This window comes from Jaculus jaculus, chromosome 12, assembly GCF_020740685.1.
Source record: "Jaculus jaculus isolate mJacJac1 chromosome 12, mJacJac1.mat.Y.cur, whole genome shotgun sequence".
Lineage (NCBI taxonomy): Eukaryota > Metazoa > Chordata > Mammalia > Rodentia > Dipodidae > Jaculus > Jaculus jaculus.
In genome coordinates, this window is record NC_059113.1 from 39,318,005 (window position 1) to 39,344,516 (window position 26,512).

Consider the following 26,512-nt stretch of genomic DNA (forward strand, 5'->3'; position numbering starts at 1 on the left):
TGCATTCAATCTTTCCCTATATTCACATTCATCACAGTCTGTTCCAGAACCTTAAATCTATAAAGGTGCCACTTATCAAGGAAGCCTGTTCTGATGAACAGAAATCTGGAAGTCAGTTTTATTTCTTCCTATTCACTTCTGATGAAGTGATGAGGGAATATTGAAATATAAGGAAGTACCTGCATTCACTAGCATGAGCATGATTCTCCAGTCTACATAAAGAATGGAATAAATATATTTCTATGGAGATAATTTATATTAATTATATCTACTCTCATTGCTTAATAACTGTTATCAAAACAACAAATGCACAGTCTCATTAATTCACCTCAGTCTTCACCATTAGCCATGTCTATACCCACAGTTTGTCCATTTGGAAATGGGTATGACAGGAGTGAAAAGTGACCCTTGTTCATATAAAGCCACTAGATGCCTATCAAATCTGTAGACACAGAAAATATTATTTTACATAGCACAATTTTGTATCAATAAGCTATTTGCCTTTGTTTCCCAGCCTTATAGCTTTCTAATCATGTAACGAGTCAAAGTCAATGACTTTGTTAGTAAAATATAAATCTTAAAGCATAGTATTCAAATGTATGCATACATAACAATAGCTCTGAGTTTGTACTATAAGCAGATATAGTGGCTATCTAGATTACGCAGAGAAGTTTTCCTAGAGGATTAATATTTTTAAACTGGGCACAGCTGAGATGCGTGGCCAAAAACAAAACCTTCCTAGACAGCATGAAGGAAAAGCTAAATGCTAACTTCCCATCTGAATAGAAAGTGAGAGTGTCTTGGCTTAAGTGACACTGTGAGACGGACTTAAATTAGGCATGCAGAGGCAGCTTAATAGGTAAATTGGTTCACTATCTCACAGACCTTAACAAGGGCATGAAATCATTGCTCTTCTCCGCTATATTGGTCCATCTTTTTTACTTTGTGTCAAGATCATACATCAATGCCTAAGTGCCCTCTAACTTGGTAGCAATGACCAAAAACAAGGTCTTACTCTCTACTGACTACAATGTTTGTTCAAAGCAGAACAAAAGTCTGTCTTAAAATTCCCACCAAATCCAATTGACGGGATTATGAAAATGCTAACTCCAAGAACTATTACCCACATCCATGGAGGGACAGTACATGAACAACATGTAAGAAAGTAAAATTATGTATGTGGGGTAACAACGCAGGCTAATAGATGGCTAGGAAATTCTTGGGTGCACATCCCCTGCAAGACCCTTCTTGGTGGCCGTAATGAACTCTAGATAGACGAGTGTCACTAGCAAGCATGCCGAACTACAAGTTTGGTGACCAAGGTCCACAATGATGTGTGACTTATGAGACCCTTTTCTTCTTTGGTCACAGTTGCTTTGTTAGTAAAATGAAAAGTGTGGATCGCATGATCCCTTGCAGAGATAAAATCATATGACCATAACAACCAGCATCGCCAGATATCTTCTCTCACAGGCAACTTATTGCCACTGTATCAGTTGAAATATGGGTGTAATAATATAGAGCTGCATATAAAACAGTCACTATCGTCCAGGTACCAGGTACGCAAATGCTGACAGAGAAAGATGCAAGGCCATGATAACAACCTTTTTTTTTTTTTAAGTTATGCTAGAAAACAATGTTACATATTGCTTGGAAGCAAAATGTTAAATATATATCATGAGTGGTTGCTGGAGAAGTCACACCGACTGGTATTTACAGACAAAAGTGCCCTGCTTTTAATGGTTCCCATGTTCAGTTTCATAGGAGAAACAGGATTTTATAAGCAACTTGAGACTGGGGGGAAAATAAGAGAAGTAGAACTTCCCTGTTTGCAAGGTAATGAGATTTTGGAGCCTGTTGGCAGTGGAAGGGAATACCTGACAGGACTCAGAAGTGACGGTCTGGAGGACACAAAGGGAGCTGTCTATCTCTGGCTGCTCTTCATCAACTTCATTTTAAAATTAAGTTTTGAAGCATCCTTCATAAGGCACAATGCATTGAAAAAAGAAAAGCCATGTCTTCTTGCGAGGAACCAACAATCTTTCAGTAGGGCTTGACCCAAGGGGCAGAAGCTTTCCTGCCCAGTATCACGAGGCAATTGTGCAGGCAGCTGAAGGCTTGACCCAGGCCACTGGATGAAACAGAAGAGCAGTCGGCAACAAAGTCAGGGATTCCAGGACTCAGCAGTCTTGAAACAACACCTTACATTATTCCAAGGGCAGATCCCTTTCAGATTGCCAACAACTCAAATTATTTATAGGAGATTGATTCATATACTTAACCCAATGTGAGAGGAAATATTTCTAATTATATCCAAACATCTTTAATATGAGGGGAATTAGGCTTGGAAACCTTCATTGCCAAAAACATGTTTTGCCAAATATGTTTAAAGAAAGAGGAGGAGGTTACGTGTTTTCCATATTTGACCCTATAAAAGTGCCCTTGGAATGAGAATGACTTGTCTTTCCTCATCAAGCTTCAAGGTAAGAGTGTGTGAGGACAGGGCTGTCTGGAGGACTGGAAGGGATGTCTGGCTGCTGGTGCGCATGCCACACATCCTGGCTCCCACTGTCCCTGGCAGTCCTGCCAGAGAAGCAGCAACTTATTCTGCAGGATTGTAATTAGATGTAGTCTTCCCAGTCACTTCCTGGTTCTCAGATTAAAAACTGTGGTCCTATTGGGAATTAGCATTTAATCAGAAGGCCTTTGCTTTTTTTTTTTTTCCTTACAGTTCTGACCCAAATCAAAGTTTCACTTCTAAAGGTAAGATACTGATTTATTTTATTTTATTTTTTTCATTCTGAGTGCAAGAAATCCTCTGCAATAGTCTGGACTGTGGGGTTAAACAATAAAAGCATGTTAATTTCGTGGGTGATCATATTTCTCTTGAAAACAGTGTGAGGGGCTTTAGAAACTGGGTCTCATTAACTCAGATCCTTTGTAGAAGAGCACAACGCTTTTTCAGGGTCTTTGGAACATTTTTTCTGTATCTAGTTTTGTAGTTTGTCTTTCAAGTGATTTCAGCATGGAATGCAGCAGTTCATTCACTTAAGGAGAAAATTAAAACTTTTTACACTGCAGCTTTTACTCAGCACTGTATAGAATAAAAACTGTGAGATGTCCAGATGGATGAATGGAATGTTTTAATTCTTGCCTTGCAAAAGTTGCATAGATCAACATGTTCTTTCACAATCTGTAAATTAAAAAAGATTTAAAAATTAAAAAGTGATTTTCAGTAAGATAAATTATTTTATTTGAGTTATTATAGTTTGAATGGAAAAAAATGTAGAAAAGTTTACCCAGACAGCTTTCCTGGAAAATGTGTATATTTTTAAATTATCAAATTTGTAATTTTATATGATGATTATTGACAGAATTCATAAATGCTAAAGTGTCTAGAAGTAGATTTGAAAGAAGTAAAACTGAGGAAAGTATTTATGGGAATGTTAACAATAGTGCAAGAAGACATAGGTAATTACATTTCATGATAGATTTTTGAAAAAAAAAAGTAAACATCAGTGAAGTCAAGTTCGTTAAAATCCTCTAAAAGGATAAGATGAAATGATGTCTAATAAATTTTCATTTGAACAACATTGCAAAACCAAGCTCCTTCACATTTCTGCTTTCTTTCCTAGTAGGCAATCTTCTCAACTCTGAAGTCTTGAATGAACAAACTTTCCCACATTTTGACAGTGCCTAAAATACTAGCCACCCTTCCTTACTGTTCTTTAACTTGTGCTAGCCAGCTCTGGGCCCTTCTCTGCATCCAGCACGTGTTCTTAGAGGTGTGAAGGAGACCAGATAGAGAAGTATTGCCTGCCTGCAAGGTGCTGGAAATCCAATGGAGAAGATAACAAGTAAAAGAGAAAAAGCTAGGGAATGTCCCAGCATCCTGTTTACTTTGTGTTTTGTATAAGCCAATGATAGGCGGCTTACCACGATTACATAATAAATGATAAGCAGCTTATTAAGATCATATAATAAATGATAGGCATCTTATAAAGATTGAGATACATAATAAATGAAGCACAGGAAGCAGTCATGATATCCCAGTAGGTAAGCCAGAAACAACCATTGCTTTCCAAATGCATGATTTAGTACCTGTCAGCAGCAGCCTAGAGCAAGAAAACTGGCTGACATTTCAGCCACAGTAAAGCCAAGTAGGTGGTTAGACCCAGAGCAATGCATTGGCCCAACTGGTCAGTGAATTTAAAAAAGAAAATCCATGTGAACCTAACGGTTCAGCTTTTGAATGTCTATCATGTCTTCCTCTACCAGGCAGGTTCCCTAGCGGGGCTACCACCAGTAGCCTGCAGCCATGAGTTCGGACGCCGAGATGGCCGTTTTCGGGGAGGCTGCTCCTTACCTCCGAAAGTCTGAAAAGGAGCGCATTGAGGCTCAGAACAAGCCCTTTGACGCCAAGTCATCCGTCTTTGTGGTGGACGCTAAGGAGTCCTTTGTGAAAGCCACGGTGCAGAGCAGGGAAGGGGGGAAGGTGACAGCCAAGACCGAAGGTGGAGCTGTGAGTAAATCACCTGGTGCTCGTCAAAACTGTGCATCATTTTGGACTAGTTTAGTTGACATTTGTTTTCTGACCTGGCCTCTCTTGTTTATGGATAGACTGTAACCGTCAAGGATGACCAAGTCTATCCCATGAACCCTCCCAAATACGACAAGATCGAGGACATGGCCATGATGACCCACCTGCACGAGCCCGCAGTTCTGTACAACCTCAAAGAGCGCTACGCAGCCTGGATGATCTACGTGAGCGCTTTCTCGTGGCCTTCCACTCATGAGAGTAGCTAATATATTTTCTTTTGAAATTAATAGATAATCAATGTCCCCATCAACTGATAATATCTCTCCACTCTTCTTTGGTACAGACCTACTCGGGCCTCTTCTGTGTCACCGTCAACCCCTACAAGTGGCTGCCGGTGTATAACGCAGAGGTGGTGGCCGCCTACCGAGGCAAAAAGCGCCAGGAGGCCCCGCCCCACATCTTCTCCATCTCTGACAACGCCTACCAGTTCATGCTGACTGGTGAGTAGTTCAACTAGTTTTCATATGAGTTGTTTGATCACTCACTATACAAAATGTTAGAGCCAAGAATATCTTCAGAAATAATCTAATCCAGGCCTCTGGTTGTCCAGAAGAGGTGTTTAAAGTAGAGAAAGGCAGGTACTATCAACAGTGGGGCAAACCTCCATGCTCCTGATTCTACCCTGACTCTTTCACCAGTCTTATCACTGCTTCATCCCACTTGGAAACACATGGCTTATTTGACATACTTAAGTAATAAAAGTAACTGAATCACAGGTCAACTGCATAGAAGTGAAAAACAGGTGGCCAACCCTTTCAGTGCCCCATTTTCTTATAGATGGTATTGGATACTTTGAAAAGAGCTGCCATTTTTTAAGAGCCATCTGATAATGGCCTCTTCTTGAGTGGAGATAATGTCTGGGGGTCATGTGCATATAAACAGAAGTTGTTCTTTTCACCCCAAGAGAATTTAATTTTGAGATCCTTCTGTTAACCATATCATTCTTAAACACATTGGCACACTTTGGGGAAGGCCATTTATTGGGCTGTGATCTGTGGCCATCACACACATGAATTTTTTTCTTGTTAGGTCCATGGACTCACTAGAAACTAAATCTTAACCATAGTTAGAGTAACACCATTGTAGCCTGTGAAGCCAGAGTGGAAACACTTAGCACAGTATGCATTTTTAAAGCAATACACATTAATTAGTGAACTGCATGACACTGAAATCCATAGCTGTCATCTGGGGGGTGGGGTTGTGCCTGGCTTTAGAGCACACTGTTCTTTATACTGTTAGCAGAATGCACTTCCTGGGGTGACCAAAAGAATTTAAGTTGTGACAACATTTTATGTTTCTCCCCCTGGAGTTAAGAGACTTAGGAATAATACCATGTAAAACTTAATACATTAAAAAGCTCCGCAGAAAATGTGCCTTAAGTGTTTCTCAGTAGAAAATCTTGTGAGATTTTTGTCTATCTATCTATTGACGGACTAACCACTATTTTTCTTCTAGATCGGGAGAATCAATCTATTTTAATCACGTATGTATTCCTACTCTTGAGACTTATTGGCATTTCATTCTCATTGGGTAAATGACAAACCAAAAGACAAAATTAGTCAATTGTCCCATACTAAAAGAAATGGCCTAATGTGACATGAACTGGGTATTGTTTTTACTTTACTGGAGAATGTAGATCATGTCCAGTTATAAAATAACAGTGATCTCATTTACCCTCTTGGCTAGTACGCTCTTGAGAACTTCACAGGGCTTCCTGGGCGTAGCTACACAGAATGCCCTCTCAGAGACTGGCCAGAGTCATACAGGGCAAAAACAGAAAGAAGCATTCTAGAAGAGTTTGAGCTTTGCAAATATACATTTAAAGCCTATTTTGGGACATTCTGTCCCTTCAAAGACATAACCAGAGCCCCATTTCTCATCCAAGGCAGCCAAAGGTGGCACTCATTGTTCAGGGTTCCATTTATGGCATGGCTGTTGAATGGCTGCTTGTGACCTCATCAAGCACGGGTCTCAGCACCTCGAAAAGATCCGGGAACATTTTAAGCATTCCAGGAACATGTATTAAATAAATAATGGAGGAGTTTTTCTATCTGCCAGCACACAGCAAGAGAAATTGTGAGTTATATGTAGACAGATCTAGAAGGCCATGGCAGAGAGACGTAAAGACGGGTTCACAAGAGAGTAAACACTGATGACTAAAACACTTTCACTGCCAACAATGGCCGATTTTCACAAAGGTTTGATCTTTGTTGGACAGCGGAGAATCCGGGGCAGGGAAGACTGTGAACACGAAGCGTGTCATCCAGTATTTTGCAACAATTGCAGTGACTGGGGAGAAGAAGAAGGAAGAGGCAACCTCTGGAAAAATGCAGGTGGGCTAATTGTCGCAGTTACCATCCAGACTCTACTGGGGCTCTCAGACCACAAATCCCTGAGCTCCAGATGCAAGGCCTGCTCTTGCCTTTGCAGGGGACGCTGGAAGATCAAATCATCAGCGCCAACCCCCTACTGGAGGCCTTCGGCAACGCCAAGACCGTGAGGAATGACAACTCCTCTCGCTTCGTAAGTCTCTTGTTGTTGTCTGCTATCAGATGCTGGTGAAATCATATCTGCAGGATTTTAATCACTCCTCTCTTGTGTGACTCAAGTTTTATAGATAACATCATCCCTTTTTCTTCCAAGGGTAAATTCATCAGGATCCACTTTGGTGCTACAGGGAAACTGGCTTCTGCTGATATTGAAACATGTGAGTAACAGGACCTCCTAAGTAGAATCCAAGAATGACAAATGATGGCTTGGAAGAGCATCCTGCAGCTCCTGCTGAGCATGGTGGAGCCTAATAAAACACGAGTGCTGCCAAATAGGCTTGCAGTTAATGCCAGTCCTAGCCAAAGCCCACAGGGTGCTTAACCCACCCAGGCGAGAGCTAATGATTTTGCAGGAACTGCTAGGAACTCTTGGGATTGTCTGAAGTATCCTAGCCTCAGAAAAATTTCAAAATAGCCCAAGAACAGGCTGGAGGAATGGCTTAGAGGTTAAAGGCATTTTCCTGCAATGCCAGAGGACCCAGGTTCGATTCCCTAGGACCCACGTTAGCCAGATGCACAAGGGGGCTCATGTGTCTGGAGTTTGTTTGCAGTGGCTGGAGGCCCTGGCACCCCCATTCTCTCTCCTTCTTTCTCTACCAAATAAATAAACAATTTTTTAAAAAAAATAGCCCAAGAACAAAGTAATATTGGTGTAGATGAGTTGCCTATGGGTTGAAAGGGAATTTTTCCTTGTCTGAGTGGTAATAAACATTTCTCTTATTAGCCCCCCTTCTTATAGTTACAGGAGAGTGGGGAGGCAGGAGTCTCCAGACAGGATTATATTTCATGTCAAGGAATTCTGTATAAGAAATGAATATATTTTCATTTAAATGTATCTTACATTCTTTCTAAATACCATCTGCAATAATTTTTGTATTAATGTAATATGTAGTACCTCGTGGGAATACTGAGGTGTCATTTTAAGGTGCAGTAAGAATTAGTGAATCACTTCAGGGCTAAAAATCTATCCAGGACACTTGATAATTTCACCACTCCCCATCTGATGTTGACTATCCATTGCAGATCTTCTGGAGAAGTCTAGAGTTACTTTCCAGCTAAAAGCGGAGAGAAGCTACCATATTTTTTATCAGATCATGTCTAACAAGAAGCCAGATCTAATTGGTAAGGAAGAACTTAATTCATGGATGAAAGTTAAGAATTTTATTACACTTTCCACTGTTAAACATATACTTTGAATTCCTTGCACCTAGAGATGCTTCTGATCACCACCAACCCATATGACTATGCCTTTGTCAGTCAGGGGGAGATTACGGTCCCCAGCATCGATGACCAGGAGGAGTTGATGGCCACTGATGTAAGTCGCACATCATGTATGGGAAGGACAATATTTGCTTAGGATAGGTTTGGTTAAGTCTAACTTCTGCTAAATGAATAGTGTCTTGGGCCCTAACTTTGATGCTCACATGTTTCCTTGTAGAGTGCCATTGATATCTTGGGCTTTACTTCTGACGAAAGAGTCTCTATCTATAAGCTCACGGGGGCTGTGATGCATTATGGGAACATGAAGTTCAAACAAAAGCAGCGTGAGGAGCAGGCTGAGCCAGATGGCACCGAAGGTATAAGATAAAGCTCCCTGGACTGACTGAGAGCATATAGTACAAATTCACAAACCCTTTGCAGCAGAGCTTCTTATGGGACTATATGAATTTAGTCCCACATACACTCTGAGTAAAGATCACTCAGGGGCCAGAGAGATGGCCCTTAAGTACCTTAAAGTACTTGCTTTCAAAGCCTGATGGCCTGGGTTTGATTCCCCAGGACCTACCTAAGCCAGATGCACAAAGTGGCACGTGCAACTGGAATGTGTTTGCAGTGGCAAGAGCCCCAGGCATGCCCATTCTCTCTCCTTCTACTTGCAAATAAATAAATAAAAATATTTATTTAAAAAAATAACTCAAGGGCTGGAGAGATGGTTTGGTGGTTAAGGCACTTGCCTGCCAAGCCAAAGGACCAAAGTTTGATTCCCCAGGACCCACATAAGGCAGCTGCACAAAGTGGGATGTGTGTCTGGAGTTCCTTTGCAGTGGCTGGAGGCCCTGTATGCCCATTCTCCCTCCCTCCCATTCTCTCTCTCAAATAAATAAATTTTTTTTAATCACTTAAAACTTCCCCCCTATAATTTATGGGGCCCAGAGTAGGTCATGCTGGAAATCTCAATTGTGTTCCTGCAGTTGCTGACAAGGCGGCCTATCTCCAGAGTCTGAACTCTGCTGACCTGCTCAAAGCCCTCTGCTACCCCAGGGTCAAGGTCGGCAATGAGTATGTCACCAAAGGCCAGACTGTGCAGCAGGTAAGTGAATGACCAAGGTGAAGCACACCTGCCCTTGGCCTCCATGACATGTGCTTAATAACACCAACGAGCGCTGCTCTCTCCAAAGGTGTACAACGCCGTGGGCGCCCTGGCCAAGGCCGTGTACGAGAAGATGTTCCTGTGGATGGTCACCCGCATCAACCAGCAGCTGGACACCAAGCAGCCCAGGCAGTACTTCATCGGGGTCTTGGACATCGCTGGCTTTGAGATCTTTGACGTGAGTTCTTTGGGCAAATGACTGGTTCACTTTGTGTCTGTTGAGCAGAAGTTCCAAATTCACTCAAATGGATTTTTTCACTCTTTGGTATTTGAAACAAACACCCAGTTCAACAGCCTGGAGCAGCTGTGCATCAACTTCACCAACGAGAAGCTGCAGCAGTTCTTCAACCACCACATGTTCGTGCTGGAGCAGGAGGAGTACAAGAAGGAGGGCATCGAGTGGGAGTTCATCGACTTTGGCATGGACTTGGCTGCCTGCATCGAGCTCATCGAGAAGGTCTGCTTGCTTTTTTTCAGACTGCAGTATATTGCTATTTAATACGTAAAAGAAAAATCACAAAACATTGATGTGTATTATGGCCAAAGATTTCTACTTATAAACAATAGAAGAAAACTCCCTATAGAGTTCAGAACTTTATGTATACCCACAATTTACAACATAAAGCCTTACATATAAGACTATCTTCCTTATTAAAATGCAGTTCTTATTGGGTACTCTCTACTTTTCTCTTTGACACCTTTAGCCTTTGAAGTATGAATTCACTTTAAAGCAGAGGCTTTCAAATGCTAGCTGTCTAAATCTCACTATGAGTATGCAGAACCATGGCAGAGTTCTTCTATCTCACCCCCATGGGCACTTTTGAGCAGATGTGGTATGAATCCTGGAAATCTGTGCTGTTAGTAGGTGTTTCTGGTGCAGCTAGTTTGCAAGTCACCAGAGCACTATGGAGATACAAACTCCACAAGAGTAAATTCTTCATTTTTCTTGTCAGACTTCTGACCAAAGAATGAGTTTTCATTAGCTCTATGGAGTTAAAGAATGAATATAGTCATTGATAACATCTATTACTTCTTTAAGCAGACAGAATTCATATGCATTTGTTTCTATTCATTCCTCCAGCCCATGGGCATCTTCTCCATCCTAGAGGAGGAGTGCATGTTCCCCAAGGCAACAGACACCTCCTTCAAGAACAAACTCTATGAGCAGCATCTTGGGAAGTCAAACAACTTCCAGAAGCCCAAGCCTGCCAAAGGCAAGGTTGAGGCCCACTTTGCGCTGGTGCACTATGCGGGCACGGTGGACTACAATATCGCCGGCTGGCTGGACAAGAACAAGGACCCCCTGAATGAGACCGTGGTGGGCCTGTACCAGAAGTCGTCAATGAAAACTCTAGCTTACCTCTTCTCTGGAGCAGCAGCTGCTGCTGAAGCAGGTAATTTTCAATAAATTAAGAATGACTAAGTGTGTCAAGTATAATCACAGAAAGCCTGCCTTGTGACTGCTTGTGCTTTCCTTGTCCCCTCAGAGTCTGGTGGCGGTGGTGGCAAGAAAGGTGCTAAGAAGAAGGGTTCTTCTTTCCAGACCGTGTCAGCTCTCTTCAGGGTAGAAACTTACTTTCTTTATAATTGGATTTAAGATACAAATTTTTATTCAAGTTGTGAGCAAGAGGCAGTAATGGTGCAAGTATCCTAGAACACACTGTGACTCTGGGGGATAGGTCAGATAGCAATAATGGAATGAATTTTAGGGACAGTAGATACAGTTTTGCAAGAAATACCATTCAATAAGTCAGGGGAGTCAGGAGGGATAAGTGGATTACAGAAGTATCACATGGGCCAATTCAATTTTGGAGCTTGGGAATGAGGTCATTTGACATTTAATAGACACCAGTTGGATAGGATTGAGTGTAGCATGAGAATTTCTTGAGCCTTTGGAGGGGGGTCTCAAATAAGTTTAGGCTCATAAGTATATACTTAGTAGAGGCTGTCAGTGAGTATTCTGAAAGCTGAAAATAAAATACATAATGATAGGAATAGTGACTCAGAAGATGGAAATATAAAAAATGTGATATGATAAAAAGTGTTCTTTGAAGAACATTTACTCTTGTCAATCTCAACTTTGAATCACATCTTGACAAACAGATGCTGGGGTTATTCTAAAAAAGTCTCTCCGCAGGATGGTAGACCTTTTGTACTTGGTACCATGATGGTCAGTTTTCTGTCAATTCCCAGAACAAAGAATTAAAAGGCCATTTTATGTGGAACCAAGAGGAGGGCACAGCTCTATATGTACAACAAGGAATAAGTATGTGATATGCAGATACAATATAACAATGGGCAAAATAAGAAGTGGAAGATTGCAGGCAGGCATTGAATTAGTAGCAAAACTAGTCAAAATACCTAGGCAAAAGAGTAGGGATGGGATATCTCCATGTATTTTTGGTGTCACAACAAATTTACAATATAAGCTTAGGAAATTCAATTCAGTGAACAACCAATTTGATAGTTAATAGAAAATATGCTCATGATATAAAATTATTAAGTATGAAGGTATATTGAAAATGTAGAAATTCCATGACTAAAAATAAAAATCCGAATACTCTTCAATAGAATTGAAGCAACCCATGTCATGGACTGTGAACATTATATCTGTAAATAAGAGACAGAAAACAGCATGTTAAAATCCAATATTCTTGACCCCATAGGAGAATCTGAATAAACTGATGACCAATCTGAGGAGCACCCACCCCCACTTTGTACGGTGTATCATCCCCAATGAAACCAAGACTCCCGGTGAGACACTTTGGATATTGATCCAGACAAGTTCCAACATGTTTGCTTTAGACCATGAAATATGGCATGCGCCTTCTTTGCTTCAGGTGCCATGGAGCACGAACTGGTCCTCCACCAGCTGAGGTGTAACGGTGTGCTAGAAGGCATCCGCATCTGCAGGAAAGGATTCCCAAGCAGAATCCTCTATGCGGACTTCAAGCAGAGGTCAGATATTTTCACAGTGAATTGTTTGAAGAGGTTCTTGTATATTGCTTCAATTTTTTTTGAACAATTGGGAAGAAATAAACTTGAACTGCCTATGGACAAATGGAAAGTATGAAGTCACTATGGCAGGAAGTTTGTTTGATGACAACGGCTAAGTCACTTCTCTGTTTGACTTAAACAGATACAAAGTACTAAATGCAAGTGCGATTCCTGAAGGACAGTTCATTGATAGCAAGAAAGCTTCTGAGAAGCTCCTTGGCTCCATCGACATTGACCACACCCAGTATAAATTTGGTCACACCAAGGTAAGATTCTCTAAATCCAACTCAATGCTATTCCTGCTCCTTTGAACTTATGCAAACTTTCTGACCTACAATGTTGTCCATGCACAGGTCTTTTTCAAAGCTGGTCTCCTGGGGCTCCTAGAGGAGATGAGAGATGAAAAGTTGGCCCAACTGATTACCCGAACCCAGGCCATGTGCAGGGGGTACTTGGCAAGAGTGGAATACCAAAAGATGGTGGAGAGAAGGTATTAATAAGGATAACATACTTAACCTTGTTATTTTAGTCCTTTTAACTATGCTTCTTGGTAGAATCTGACTTTGAATATTTCTGCTCTTCCCTTAGAGAGTCCATCTTCTGCATCCAGTACAACGTCCGTGCCTTCATGAATGTCAAGCACTGGCCCTGGATGAAGCTGTACTTCAAGATCAAGCCCCTGCTCAAGAGCGCAGAGACCGAGAAGGAGATGGCCAACATGAAGGAGGAATTTGAAAAAACTAAAGAAAGTCTTGCCAAGGCTGAGGCCAAAAGAAAAGAGCTAGAAGAAAAAATGGTTGCTCTGATGCAAGAGAAAAATGACCTGCAACTCCAGGTTCAATCTGTGAGTATATAACTTTCCTTTTTAATCTTCATGTTAGTAATAAATTTCCCATCAATGTTTGCTCAATGGTGGAAAGCTAAAAATTAACTTGGTGCCCAAGACAAATTTGCTTGATTGCTTTTAAAGATGTTAAAATATTAATAATATTTGAATATAACCAGGAAACTAAAATCTAAAAATCATCTATTGTCTCTCCACAGGAAGCAGATAGCTTGGCTGACGCAGAGGAAAGGTGTGACCAGCTGATCAAAACCAAAATCCAGCTTGAGGCCAAAATCAAAGAGGTGACCGAGAGAGCTGAGGATGAGGAAGAGATCAACGCTGAGCTGACGGCCAAGAAGAGGAAGCTGGAGGACGAGTGCTCAGAACTCAAGAAAGACATCGATGACCTTGAGCTGACGCTGGCCAAGGTGGAGAAGGAGAAGCATGCCACAGAGAACAAGGTATGAAGCACATCCCGCCATGCCACGTGGAGCCTCTGCCATGCCACCAGGCTGCTCTCCAGGAGAGACCATCTCTCTCTTGACCTCCTTAGGTGAAAAACCTGACAGAAGAGATGGCAGGCCTGGACGAAACCATCGCCAAGCTGACCAAGGAGAAGAAGGCCCTGCAGGAGGCCCACCAGCAGACCCTGGATGACCTGCAGGCGGAGGAGGACAAAGTCAACACGCTGACCAAAGCCAAGATCAAGCTCGAGCAGCAAGTGGACGATGTAAGTCTAGCATCATGTGAAATCTTTCTTAGTTCATAATTAAGCAAGCATGAGTTTGTTTGCTTATGGTACAATGATCATTAACCAAATGTGTTCTATGAATAAGAACTCTAATACATAATCCTTTGGACAAAGACTAAATGTACACACAAGATTTTTGAAAATCAATAAAGACAGATGGTTATAAAGAACAGATGATATGGAGAAAAGAATCAAAGACAAGGACAGTGTGCTCACCAAGGGAAGCTGTAAAACAAAGCAGTCTCTACCTGAGCTTGAAAAGCCAATGGTGGGCTGGAGAGATGGCTTAGCAGTTAATGCACTTTCCTGAGAAGCCTAAGGACTCATGTTTAACTCTGCAGATCCCACGTAAGCCAGAAACACAAAAGTGAGGCAAGCACAAGGTTGCACATACCCACTAGGTGGTGCAGGAATCTGGAGTTAAATTACAGTGGCTGGGGCCCTGGTGCATCAAATCTCTCTCTGTCTCTCTGTCACTCTCACTCTCTCTCATTCTGTCTAAAATTTAAAAGAAAATTAAAAAGCCAATGGCTGTAACAAGACAACACAGCATGTTTTTCATCTAGGAAACAAAGCAATAGCAAAGAAGTGGTGATGGTCCCCAGGGCTTATACTTAGAGACAAAAGGGGCTACTGAATAAGGGATGTGGAAGAAGAACGGGCTTTAACTAACAGAGATCTGTAATGCAGAGTATACTGGAAATGAAATATGCAAGTACAGGAGGCATTAGCTAAGGTCATAATGTAGAAACCTTCCAATGTCCATCTCTTATGGAAAAGTATTGCTTACAATTGATTCCAGTGACAGACATAGGAGCTATGATTCCCATTAGTAGTTTATTTTATAATTTATTTCATTCCACCTTAGGTTTTTGAATGTGTACATGCATCTGTGCACCTGTGTGTACAGATGCATGTGTACATGTATGTATGCACATGTATAAAGATGCATGTGTGCATGTATGTATGCACATGTAGAAAGATGCATGTGCGCATGTATGCAGAGGCCAGAGGTTACTGCATGCTGTCTTACTTGATCTCTTTCTACCTTGCTTTGTGAGGCCGGGCACTTACCTACAGTGCTTGTCAAGCTAGCCAGTGAGTCTGCCACCCCACAGTGCTAGGCTTACAGGCATGTACTGCCATGTCCCACATTTTCTAAGTGGTTGCTGGGATCTGAACTCAAGTCCTCATGTTTTCTCAGCAAGTTTTTTACCTACTGAGCATCACCCTATGCACTTACACTTCAGCTTTTACATGCTCAATCCTTAGATTACGGAAATAGCACAAGCTTGGAACTGCTGAGTCAAATCTTTCTTCTTTATAGACGATCGAGGTAGGTTGATAACATAATATGAAATAGGCACTGTACTCACGGATCATTAACTTTTAGCTTGAAGGCTCTTTAGAACAAGAAAAGAAAATCCGAATGGATCTAGAAAGGGCAAAGAGGAAACTAGAGGGAGACCTAAAGTTGGCCCAAGAGTCCACAATGGATGTAGAGAACGACAAGCAACAACTTGATGAGAAACTCAAAAAGTAAGTGTGAGGACTGACAGCTCAGGGGAAAGGACAATTGATAGACTGGTGACTGACATAAGTGTTTTTCCCACAGGAAAGAGTTTGAAATGAGCAACCTGCAAAGCAAGATTGAGGATGAGCAGGCCCTAGGGATGCAGCTGCAGAAGAAGATCAAGGAGTTGCAGGTAAGGCCATGGTTTCCATCAGTCTATTGCAACATGAAAGCACAATGGACCCAACACACTGAGTTTGCATTTCCCTCCGTTCCCAGGCCCGCATTGAGGAGCTGGAGGAGGAAATCGAGGCAGAGCGGGCCTCCAGGGCCAAGGCAGAGAAGCAGCGCTCTGACCTCTCCCGGGAACTGGAGGAGATCAGCGAGCGGCTGGAAGAGGCCGGCGGGGCCACCTCTGCCCAGATCGAACTTAACAAGAAGCGAGAGGCCGAGTTCCAGAAAATGCGGAGGGACCTGGAGGAGGCCACCCTGCAGCATGAGGCCACAGCGGCCACCCTGAGGAAGAAGCACGCGGACAGTGTGGCTGAGCTCGGGGAGCAGATCGACAACCTGCAGCGGGTGAAGCAGAAGCTGGAGAAGGAGAAGAGCGAGATGAAGATGGAGATCGATGACCTCGCTAGTAATATGGAGGTCGTCTCCAAAGCCAAGGTACAACCATGAGGGAAATTTCAACATATTTCTGTAAGACATGTGGGAACTTCTCTAGCATTTATAGCAATGGACAGAAGGGGACTCAGGCAATACAAGCTAGGGAGCAAAATGCATTATCTGTCTACATGTTTGGAGGTTTCCTAAACACTTTACATTGATCATTGGGTTTTGCATTTTTCCCTTAAGCACAAACTTTGCTTCTTATGACAACTTGTGGGTTGAATCAAGCATCATTATTTTTATGTCACAACTGAGAAAATTCAGTGAAGACATTAAATTCATAGAGCAATGTAGTATCAGTGTGTTTGGACTATGAGTCTTATTCTCTCCATCACAAGTTGGGGCCCCTGTTGTCTTTGTTAGTGAAGAGAGTTTATTCTCCACACAAATGGGCACTGCACTCAGAGAATATCTGGACCCCTCAAACTTTCTTTGGTGCAAATACTTGCTTGAAATGCCTCTGCCACTCTGAATGCAGGGAAACCTGGAGAAGATGTGCCGCACCCTGGAAGACCAAGTGAGCGAGCTGAAGACCAAGGAGGAGGAGCAGCAGCGGCTCATCAATGAGTTGACAGCACAGAGAGGACGCCTGCAGACCGAATCTGGTGGGTCCTCTTCTCCAGTGACAAAGTTACCTAGCTTGCAGTTCACTGAAAATCTGTATCAAGCTGCTTAAGAGCATGCGTCACCTTCTCAGAGGCACCGTAACACATGACTGATCTATGGCATGGGGCTGCTCTCTGAGGGATGACAGTGACAGGGACGTCTAGATGACAGATAGATGATTGACATAACTAGTTAGTAAGCTAGCTAGATCCAAGACCTGTTGTTTTCGGATATTTCAAAACCAATTTGGCTTTTGTCAACAGTTATCAAACACAGGTCTGATGTGGAAACACATACATTGCACTGAGGTGCTGAGGGAGAAGTTTGGTGAGTTCAAGGCCAGCCTAAGCCATACTATGTGAGTTCCCGGAGCCTCACTCAAAACAAAACAAATAAAAAAGTTATTAAATACAAAGTATATCCTCACAGTTACTTTTTGAAATGATTTTTACAAGATAATTTTTATTTATTTCCTCATTCCCTTATATAATGTCTATCCCTGTTTGAAAATATTTCATTTTATTTATTTATTAAAGAGATAGGTGTAAATAGTGAAAGAATGAGCACACCAGGGCATCTAGCTACTGCAAGTGAACTGTAAACACATGCACCACCTTGTGCATCTGGCTTATATGGGTACTGGGGAATCGAACCTAGGTCCAAAGGCTTTGTAGGCAAGTGCCTTGACTACTAAGCCATCTTTTCATCCCTATTCTCATTTTTAAGAATACAGATTATGAGACTAATAGAGTCACTTCTCCAGGAATATGTACTCCAGTCTTTCCTGGAAGACTTACAGATGGCCCTGAACTGATAGAGTTCTAAAGGGAAATATTTAGGACTAGCAAATTTTAAAGTGTCTGCATATACTCCTTTGACTTATTCATCCAACTTTCCATCCAATCTCACCTCTCCAAGAAAAAGCTAATGAAATGGAAATTGTTTTGTCATTTGTCATTTGTGCCATTCAAGTAACAGGCAGTTGAAAAAGTCAGAGAACTACTCTTTATAATCATCAAATGCTGCCACTCTTATGAGACTGAAACTTTGATTATTGTTCTAAAAGTGGGCAGTATATCCTATGAAAAGAAAAAGCTATATGCTCAAGATATTCCTTGCACTTTCTCTACCAGTCAGTAGTATGAAAAAAATAAGTGATTCCTAATGAATGTCAAAACTGATAAGACTGTCAAGTACCTAGCTTAAAAAGGGGTGCTGAAAGGCTTTTCTCATCCTGGAATATGATCTGGTGAATTTATGAATATGTCACCTAAACAATGGAAGAGAAATTCAAGTGTTATTTAGCTTGGGAACTGGTTAGTGCTCTAGGACCAGTTCTCCCTGGAGGTAGACAGATCAACAGATAGCTGATCCAGTCTAAGATTTTGATCATTTCGTAATATTTGTCAAAAGTCATTTCCAAGATTTTCCTCTGAGCATCACTTCTACTTAGAGAGCCAGTTTTTCAAAGGCCCTGGTTTCCTACAGAATAAACGATTTGTTGCAGGCGCATTTCTATGGAAAGTGCACTAGAACACCCACTGCTTTAGACAGAAGGCCCTGGAACGCCTTGCCTTGTTGGTGTGCTGTCCATGTGTTTCTTGTTTCTTCATCACTCCTGACTGTGATCAGATCCTCTTAAACAACTCCTGACTCCTCCTGGGTTGTGCAAGAGCAGGAGACCACTCTCAAACTTCTCCATACTTTCACTTTGACAGGTTGGCTCATCAGGAGCAAAAGGGAAGGCTGGTGGATGCTGTCATTCATGCTCTCATCATGTGCCACCCTTTCTCTGCTGTAGGTTTTGTTTTACAGCTTTTATTTCCAAAGATAGGCTGAGTTTTCTGGATGTTGGTCATTTCAGGTGAATATTCACGGCAGCTAGACGAGAAGGACTCTTTGGTCTCTCAGCTCTCGAGGGGCAAACAAGCATTTACACAGCAGATTGAAGAACTGAAGAGACAACTGGAAGAGGAGATAAAGGTGAGCTCTTCTTCCTTTTGTCACAATTTTCATTGTTCTTGTGTGGTTTTTTCCCCCCTTTAAATTACTTCTATAGGTTTCATGCTGATGATCTCTTAAGAATTTAGGGGATAAGATCACTTTACAGGGTTGAAAATTAAGTCACCAACCCTTGTATTTTCAGGCCAAGAGTGCTTTAGCCCACGCTCTACAGTCCTCCCGTCATGACTGTGACCTGCTGCGGGAGCAGTATGAGGAGGAGCAGGAAGCCAAGGCAGAGCTGCAGAGGGCGATGTCCAAGGCCAACAGCGAGGTTGCCCAGTGGAGGACCAAATACGAGACGGATGCCATCCAGCGCACAGAAGAGCTGGAGGAGGCCAAGTATGTGCTAGTCTTGGTTAGAGTGCAATAAACATAATAACAAAGTATGTTATCAAAGTTCTCTGTGGGCATAGAGGGTCCTCACTCCCTAAATGTTTAAAAATCTGGGAAAGCACATGCCGAACAACAACAAAAATACTAAATAATCTAAATAATCTATAGAGAGAAATTATAGCAGAGGGTATAGAGAGAAAGAAAGAGGAAGTTGAATAATAATTTGTTAAGGAGGAACTTTTGACTTCATTCCACCCTTAAAGGAACAGATGAGTAAGAGTTATTCTCCTTCTTCTCAATCACAATGGGATAATGGACTAGGGATCTGGGTGTCTAAGTGGAAAATAACCAGACTTTAAAAGAGCTCTTTCTCATTAGATGCCAAATATGACATTTTTTGTAGACAGAAAGGAGGCCAAAAGCTATGTGGGAAATGCCATAGTAAAGAAACAAATTGCATTGTTTCATAAAGGTCTAAATAGTCAATGTAATTTAAAGTTCAAGACAGAACTGTTGAAAAAGGGTCTGGACAGAAAAGGTCCTACTCACTCAATGGAAATGTGTGACTTCTTGGCATTAATTCTGTAAAGCATACACCGCCTACATTGCTGGAGCTAGTGCTCTGGTAGAGGCTTAGAAATGACTCGGAGATAAACACTCAGTGCAAAAGTGATATTGATTAGGGAAAGCTTGTTCTTATGACTAGATTAATGACAAGCTGGCAAAACAAGAGATACAATTTAATAGACAAATCAAAGATGCTCCATTTGAGTTCAGCGTAGCCCAACATTTGAGTTCTTAACATGTGTGACAACCTGTATGAACGTGAAGATTTGTAAGCTCCCAACTCCTCCCCTCGGCACACCACTAAGTGGAGACGTAGACATAAATAATAGCACTTGAAAGTAGATATTAATATCCTACAAAGAAAGACTCAACAAGTTACATTGAAAGATGGAATCTTGGCTTACGCTTGTCACAGATGGCCTCACAAAGTACAACAACACTGAAACCCAGTTAGCTTCAGTACCCAGTGCGAGGAGAGTGGTGGTGAGTTAATAAAGAACTGGATATTCAAGACAAGCTTGAGAAGCAACATATTAAGGAAGTCTGTAGAAGCCACTCACTTGTTCTCAACTTAAAACCAGCAATTCTCCAAGAACCATTCATTTCTCCTCTGCCCATGTCTCTTTTCAGGAAGAAGCTGGCCCAGCGTCTGCAGGATGCTGAGGAACACGTTGAAGCCGTGAACGCCAAGTGCGCTTCCCTGGAGAAGACCAAGCAGCGGCTGCAGAACGAGGTGGAGGACCTCATGATTGACGTGGAAAGAACCAACGCTGCCTGCGCAGCCCTGGACAAGAAGCAAAGGAACTTCGACAAGGTGTTCTTTCATTCCATTTCTAGTCTTCAATACATTATGAACCATAACTTGCTGCCTTCCCTCATGCCTCACTGAAATAGCCAAACAACACCCTCAGCTCAGCACTGCTGGCCCCATTAGTGGAAGTGTGGATAGGGTGACACAGGGAGTTTCCTGTGAATTCCTTTTCTTCTCTTTCATAATTATTATCTAGTCCTAGGCCACCCAGCCTCAGGTTTCCAGAACAGAACACATCTATGCCCTCAAACTTACTTTCCATCTTTGCCATGCAGATCCTGGCAGAATGGAAGCAGAAGTATGAGGAGACCCATGCTGAGCTGGAAGCCTCTCAAAAGGAGTCTCGCTCTCTCAGCACAGAACTCTTCAAGATCAAAAATGCTTATGAGGAATCCCTAGACCATCTCGAAACCCTGAAGCGGGAAAATAAGAACTTGCAACGTGAGTGCATTTTACCTTTTATTTAACAGAAGATCTGAAAGAATGTTTTTGCTCTCTGAACAAATTTCTGTACTTTTTCTCCTAACAGAGGAGATCTCTGATCTCACTGAACAGATTGCAGAAGGAGGGAAGCGCATTCATGAACTGGAAAAAATAAAGAAGCAAGTTGAGCAAGAAAAGTCTGAGCTTCAGGCTGCTTTAGAGGAGGCAGAGGTATCACTGTACTGTACCTTCTACATCTTAAATGACTCCTGGAGGAATCAGGCTCTACTAACTTCAGGGATTGGTGAATTAAGAAATGAAACATTATCTTTATTCTGTATGAAGATAGAAAACTGAACATGAATACATCTACCATAACTACATGTCAAGGACTGTTTTAGAAACTTTAAAACACTGATGAATAACTAGGGTCCTGTCTTCAAAATCATAAATGATCTGGCTGGGGAGCTAGAAGCATATAAACCCATTATTAATATGTATACCTTACTATAACAATGGAATAAAGTTGTATGTAAATATGTATTTTAGCCAGGGCTGGAGAGATAGCTCAGTGGTTAAAGTGGCTTGTATGCAAAGTCTAACAGCTAGGGCTCAATTCCCAACTGCCCATGTAAGGCCAGATGCACAAAGTGGAACATATGCCTGGAGTTTGTTTGCAGTGGCAGGAGACCCTGGAGCATACATTTTCACTCTTTTCTGTCACAAATAAATAAATAACACACACACACACACACACACACACACACACACACGTGTGTAGCACATATAGGTAGTGGTAGCACAGATAGGATGACTTCCAAGTTCTTGCTAATGTCACCTCCTGCTGTCTTTAAGGCATCCCTGGAGCATGAAGAGGGAAAGATCCTGCGCATCCAGCTTGAGCTGAACCAGGTCAAGTCTGAAATTGACAGGAAGATTGCCGAGAAGGATGAGGAAATCGACCAGCTGAAGAGAAACCACATTCGAGTGGTGGAGTCCATGCAGAGCACGCTGGATGCAGAGATCAGGAGCAGGAATGATGCCATCAGGATCAAGAAGAAGATGGAGGGTGACCTCAATGAGATGGAAATCCAGCTGAACCACGCCAACCGCATGGCTGCTGAGGCCCTGAGGAACTACAGGAACACCCAAGGGATCCTCAAGGTCAGTGGCATTAAGACGTGCTCACTGATGACTGGGGTGACCAGGGCCTAAGAACAAGGTGTCTCAGTGATCCTTCATCCCACAGGACACCCAGCTGCACCTGGACGATGCTCTCCGGGGCCAGGAGGACCTGAAGGAGCAGCTGGCCATGGTGGAGCGCAGGGCCAACCTGCTTCAGGCTGAGATTGAGGAGCTGCGGGCCACGCTGGAGCAGACGGAGAGGAGCAGGAAGATTGCGGAGCAGGAGCTCCTGGATGCCAGTGAGCGTGTGCAGCTCCTCCACACCCAGGTAAGCATAATCGAATAGTAAAAAAAAAAAAATAATAATAATATGTAGGAGGGAAGAGGCAATTCTTGTTATCTCAGTACTGTTTAGAAATTTTATTTATAATACTTTATGGAGACTTAAGTTTAAAACATTTGGCTGGGGACTAATAATATTTTTGTTTATCTGCACTATGACATCCAGACTTGTCTTTTAAGCATGTATGGGTTCAGATGATTTGTGCAACTAAGAGGGATGCTAGCTAATAATTAGCATACAAGTTAACTAAGACATAAGCATGCTAATTTTTGCCTTTCACTGTTTATCTCTATTTATTATTTTAACCAGAACACCAGCCTGATCAATACCAAGAAGAAGCTGGAGTCAGACATTTCCCAGATCCAGGGAGAGATGGAGGACATTGTCCAGGAGGCCCGCAATGCAGAAGAGAAGGCCAAGAAGGCCATCACTGATGTGAGCAGAGAGCAATGCCATGGTGGGGTGGCTTGAATCCAGCAGCGCCCTCTCGGCACTTAACCAACTGTTTCATTGCTCCCCAGGCCGCCATGATGGCGGAGGAGCTGAAGAAGGAGCAGGACACGAGCGCCCACCTGGAGCGGATGAAGAAGAACATGGAGCAGACGGTCAAGGACCTGCAGCACCGCCTGGACGAGGCCGAGCAGCTGGCGCTGAAGGGCGGCAAGAAGCAGATCCAGAAACTGGAGGCCAGGGTGGGTCTTCTGACCAGCATGCACCCATCCCTCTCTCTTCACAACCCAACACATGACTTTGACTACCTTGTGGGACATCCTGAGATGAAGGGCAGATATTGTCTTGCTTGAGAACTTATGATGGGCAATTTGACTGGGGCATCAAAAACTATAAGAATCTGATAAGAGGAGAATGTGGGTCGCTCAAAGAAGTTGAAACTCACTGAGTGAAGGAATCATAGTAAATGCCTTTACAGTGGGGACTGGGACGATGACCCACTGACTAGCTTGAATTCCTGAGTTTGGATCCCTAGGACCCATGTAAAATGCCAGACACTTTAGCTAGCATCTGTAATCCCAGCAAGCCTGTGGCAGGATGGGAGGCAGAGACCAGAAAATTCCTGGAAGTTCATGGGCTAGCTAGCCTGGCATCCCCAGAAGCATACAACAAGGAGATCCTGCCTCAAACAAGGTGGGAGCTATCCTCTAACCACCACATGGTGCCATGTGGCATGTGGGTGACTGCCCTCACACACACACATTCTTGCAGGTACGTGAACTTGAAGCAGAAGTTGAAAGCGAACAGAAACGCAATGTTGAAACTGTCAAAGGTCTGCGCAAACACGAGAGAAGAGTGAAGGAACTCACCTACCAAGTAAGGAATATGGCCTAATTAGGCTCTTATAGGACATTAAAAATGAACACATGCAGAAAAAAAAAAATTACCTGTACTTTCAAGAAACTCACCCTTTAAAATATTTCAGACTGAGGAAGACCGCAAGAATGTTCTCAGGCTCCAAGACCTGGTGGACAAACTTCAGGCCAAGGTGAAGGCGTACAAGAGACAAGCTGAAGAAGCGGTAAGTTTGGACTCTCATGGTGATTGACTGCCCCTGTCTTTGACATGACTGGGACAAGGTGGTTAAAGAAAGAGGTGGAAGAAAGGATTAATAATGAGAGAAGAGAGCAAAGAAAAATGACTGAGTGAAGGTCTAAGAACATAAGGAAACCAGTCACTTGATAATCAGCTAGAAAAAAGTGTTCTAGGAATGAATAGGATGGGGGTGTTGTTCAGTGGTATAGCATGGACTTAGTACCCATGAGGCTCTGGGTTCAATTATGAGCACCAAGCCAAGCAAAAACCTCACAATATCCCAAGTTGGGGAAGAGCAAATACCAAGCTTGCAAGACAGCAGAACAAATGGGGCCAGAGCTGTGTAGAAGGCAGATCAAAGGGTCTTCTAGACTCTGGGGAGCAGCCTGCACTTTATTGTTGGTACAGTGGGGCCCTAGAAATGAGAGGAGTTTCCATCTGGGTCAGTCTTGATCTGATTTATATTTTTAGAAGAGTATCCTCCTTACTATGTAGAGAACAGATTGTTGGCTAACTGAGTAGGCACAGGAAGATATAAGGAAGTTAGTTTTTCAGGTGCTTCTGAGGTTTGCATTAGGGTATTAATAGAGCAGAGAGAAGTGCAGAGATTCTAGGATAAAAACTGTAAGATATGCCAATAGGCCACACTTGAAGGTAAAAGTTAGTCAAGATTATGATGTGAATAACCAGATGGACTGTATACCGATCACTAAGATGGGAGGCTAAGGGAATTCCTGATGATCTAGGTGAGATGGAAATAGAAATTCCACTTCAATCACTTTAAGTGTGAGAGGTCACTATAAACACAAGTGAAGATATCAAATAGTGAAAATTATAAAAGTTTGGCAGTCAGAAGACTCAGTAATGTTCAAACCAGTAGAGCGCCTCATGTTCACATCCTGTGACTCATCAGAAATAATGCTCCAATGTAACATTCCTTTACATGAATGTATATATCTGCTGACTGCAAATAAGTTCCTCTGTTCATTGACTGCTTTTATACACACACACACACACACACACACACACACACACACACACCCTGCCCTGAGCTCGGAAAGGAAGAGAAATGGGTGAGGGCAAGGGATGGAGCAAGAATAGAAAAGCACACACATGTGCAAGCCCATACCGCATCTGAAGGAACCACTTCCTTTTCTCTAGCTCTCACTTTCCTTTTTTTTTAGAGTTATACTATTTTAAGTGATTCTACACTTTATAAATGTTTCAAGTTTTAAAAAATATCACATTTTGGAAGGGTTCTTAATGAAACTTCTTAATAAAAGAATATTTACTAAAGCTGGCCTCCACCTCCTTAAATTCGTTGTTATATATTCAAGAATAATGAGAGAACTCAGACCATTTTAGAAAACAGTAAACTTTAAAAATATTTCTAAACTATTTAAGTGGAAATAATTTAGATTTAAGTGGCAATAATCTATACTCAAGGCTAGGAGTCTGGTGTAGTGTAGATTGCCTGTCTGCATTTTTATAGGGTCTGGTTCCATTCTTGGATTCCTGAAAAAAAAAGGAAGAAGCCTGGGAACATGGCATATTTAGTAGTAGCTCTCAGATGTTTAGTTTTTCTAATGAATAACACTTGTCATTATCTATTAGTTTAAGAAATATAAGATGAGCTAATGCAAGAAAAATTAAATCATTTCTCTAGGCTTCTTAAAATTTTACTAGAGAGAATCATTTTTTAAATAAAAAGATATTCATGATACATTTACCAAAGACTAGAAATTTGAACACGTTTTTTCCCCCCTCACAAATGCGTTTCCACTCACAGGAGGAACAATCCAATGTCAACCTTGCCAAGTTCCGCAAGATTCAGCACGAGCTGGAGGAGGCCGAGGAGCGGGCCGACATCGCTGAGTCCCAGGTCAACAAGCTGCGGGTGAAGAGCCGCGAAGTTCACACGAAGATCATAAGTGAAGAGTAACTCACCCAAATGCTGGAAAGTGACCAAAGATATGAGCAAAATGTGAAAATCTTTGTCACTCAATTTTGTATTTATAACTTTTGGAGATAAAAAATTTATCTGCCAAGAACTTGTCAGCCTTTTCTTTCCCTTCCATATCACTTTATCTTTTTATGTACCAAGGAAAGAAAAGATGTCATTTTGTGACAAAGTGCTTAGTTATCAAGGGTACAACACGGTAACAGAGCAGCAAGGCCAAGCTCAGTAAGAGCCACCAGCCCCATCTCCCCCATCAGCTAGCTTCCATTAATGAAGTTATCCATTGTTTCCATAAGATGACAGGAAGTCCTCTGTCCTACGATGAAGTAAAATCAAAAGGCCAATCATGAAAACTAAGAGCAAAAGTGCAAAAGACCTATTATTAAATGCTATTAAAAACATTTAAAGTGCGAATCCTTCACCATCACTACACGAACCAGTAAACTGGGGTTAGGGTTCTGTTGCTGTGAGGTTCGCATAGCTGGCAGAAATCACCTGTCCAAGAGCAGAATTTAT

At 42.2% G+C, this 26,512-nt stretch overlaps 1 protein-coding gene across 2 annotated transcripts; it reads left to right on the plus strand.

The window, feature by feature from the left end:
• The first annotated feature begins 4,318 nt into the window (after positions 1-4,318).
• Positions 4,319-25,978, plus strand: Myh1 (myosin heavy chain 1). 2 transcript variants are annotated; one of them, XM_004663129.2, is made up of 38 exons: positions 4,319-4,522; positions 4,621-4,764; positions 4,884-5,040; positions 6,056-6,083; positions 6,819-6,933; positions 7,031-7,123; positions 7,244-7,307; positions 8,173-8,271; positions 8,361-8,464; positions 8,588-8,726; positions 9,342-9,460; positions 9,549-9,698; positions 9,807-9,977; positions 10,602-10,914; positions 11,008-11,084; positions 12,187-12,274; positions 12,361-12,478; positions 12,660-12,783; positions 12,871-13,007; positions 13,106-13,361; positions 13,562-13,804; positions 13,897-14,073; positions 15,488-15,633; positions 15,710-15,800; positions 15,887-16,276; positions 16,758-16,884; positions 18,750-18,868; positions 19,032-19,228; positions 20,420-20,603; positions 20,876-21,041; positions 21,130-21,254; positions 21,879-22,187; positions 22,273-22,476; positions 22,801-22,926; positions 23,013-23,183; positions 23,713-23,817; positions 23,927-24,022; positions 25,826-25,978. In XM_004663129.2, exons 1-38 carry the CDS (start codon positions 4,319-4,321, stop codon positions 25,976-25,978), a joined length of 5,829 nt encoding a protein of 1,942 aa, XP_004663186.1. The 2 variants fall into 2 exon arrangements, with proteins under 2 accessions (XP_004663186.1, XP_004663187.1); XM_004663130.2 differs by having other exon boundaries at positions 10,602-10,904; positions 11,010-11,084.
• Positions 25,979-26,512: the final 534 nt, after the last annotated feature.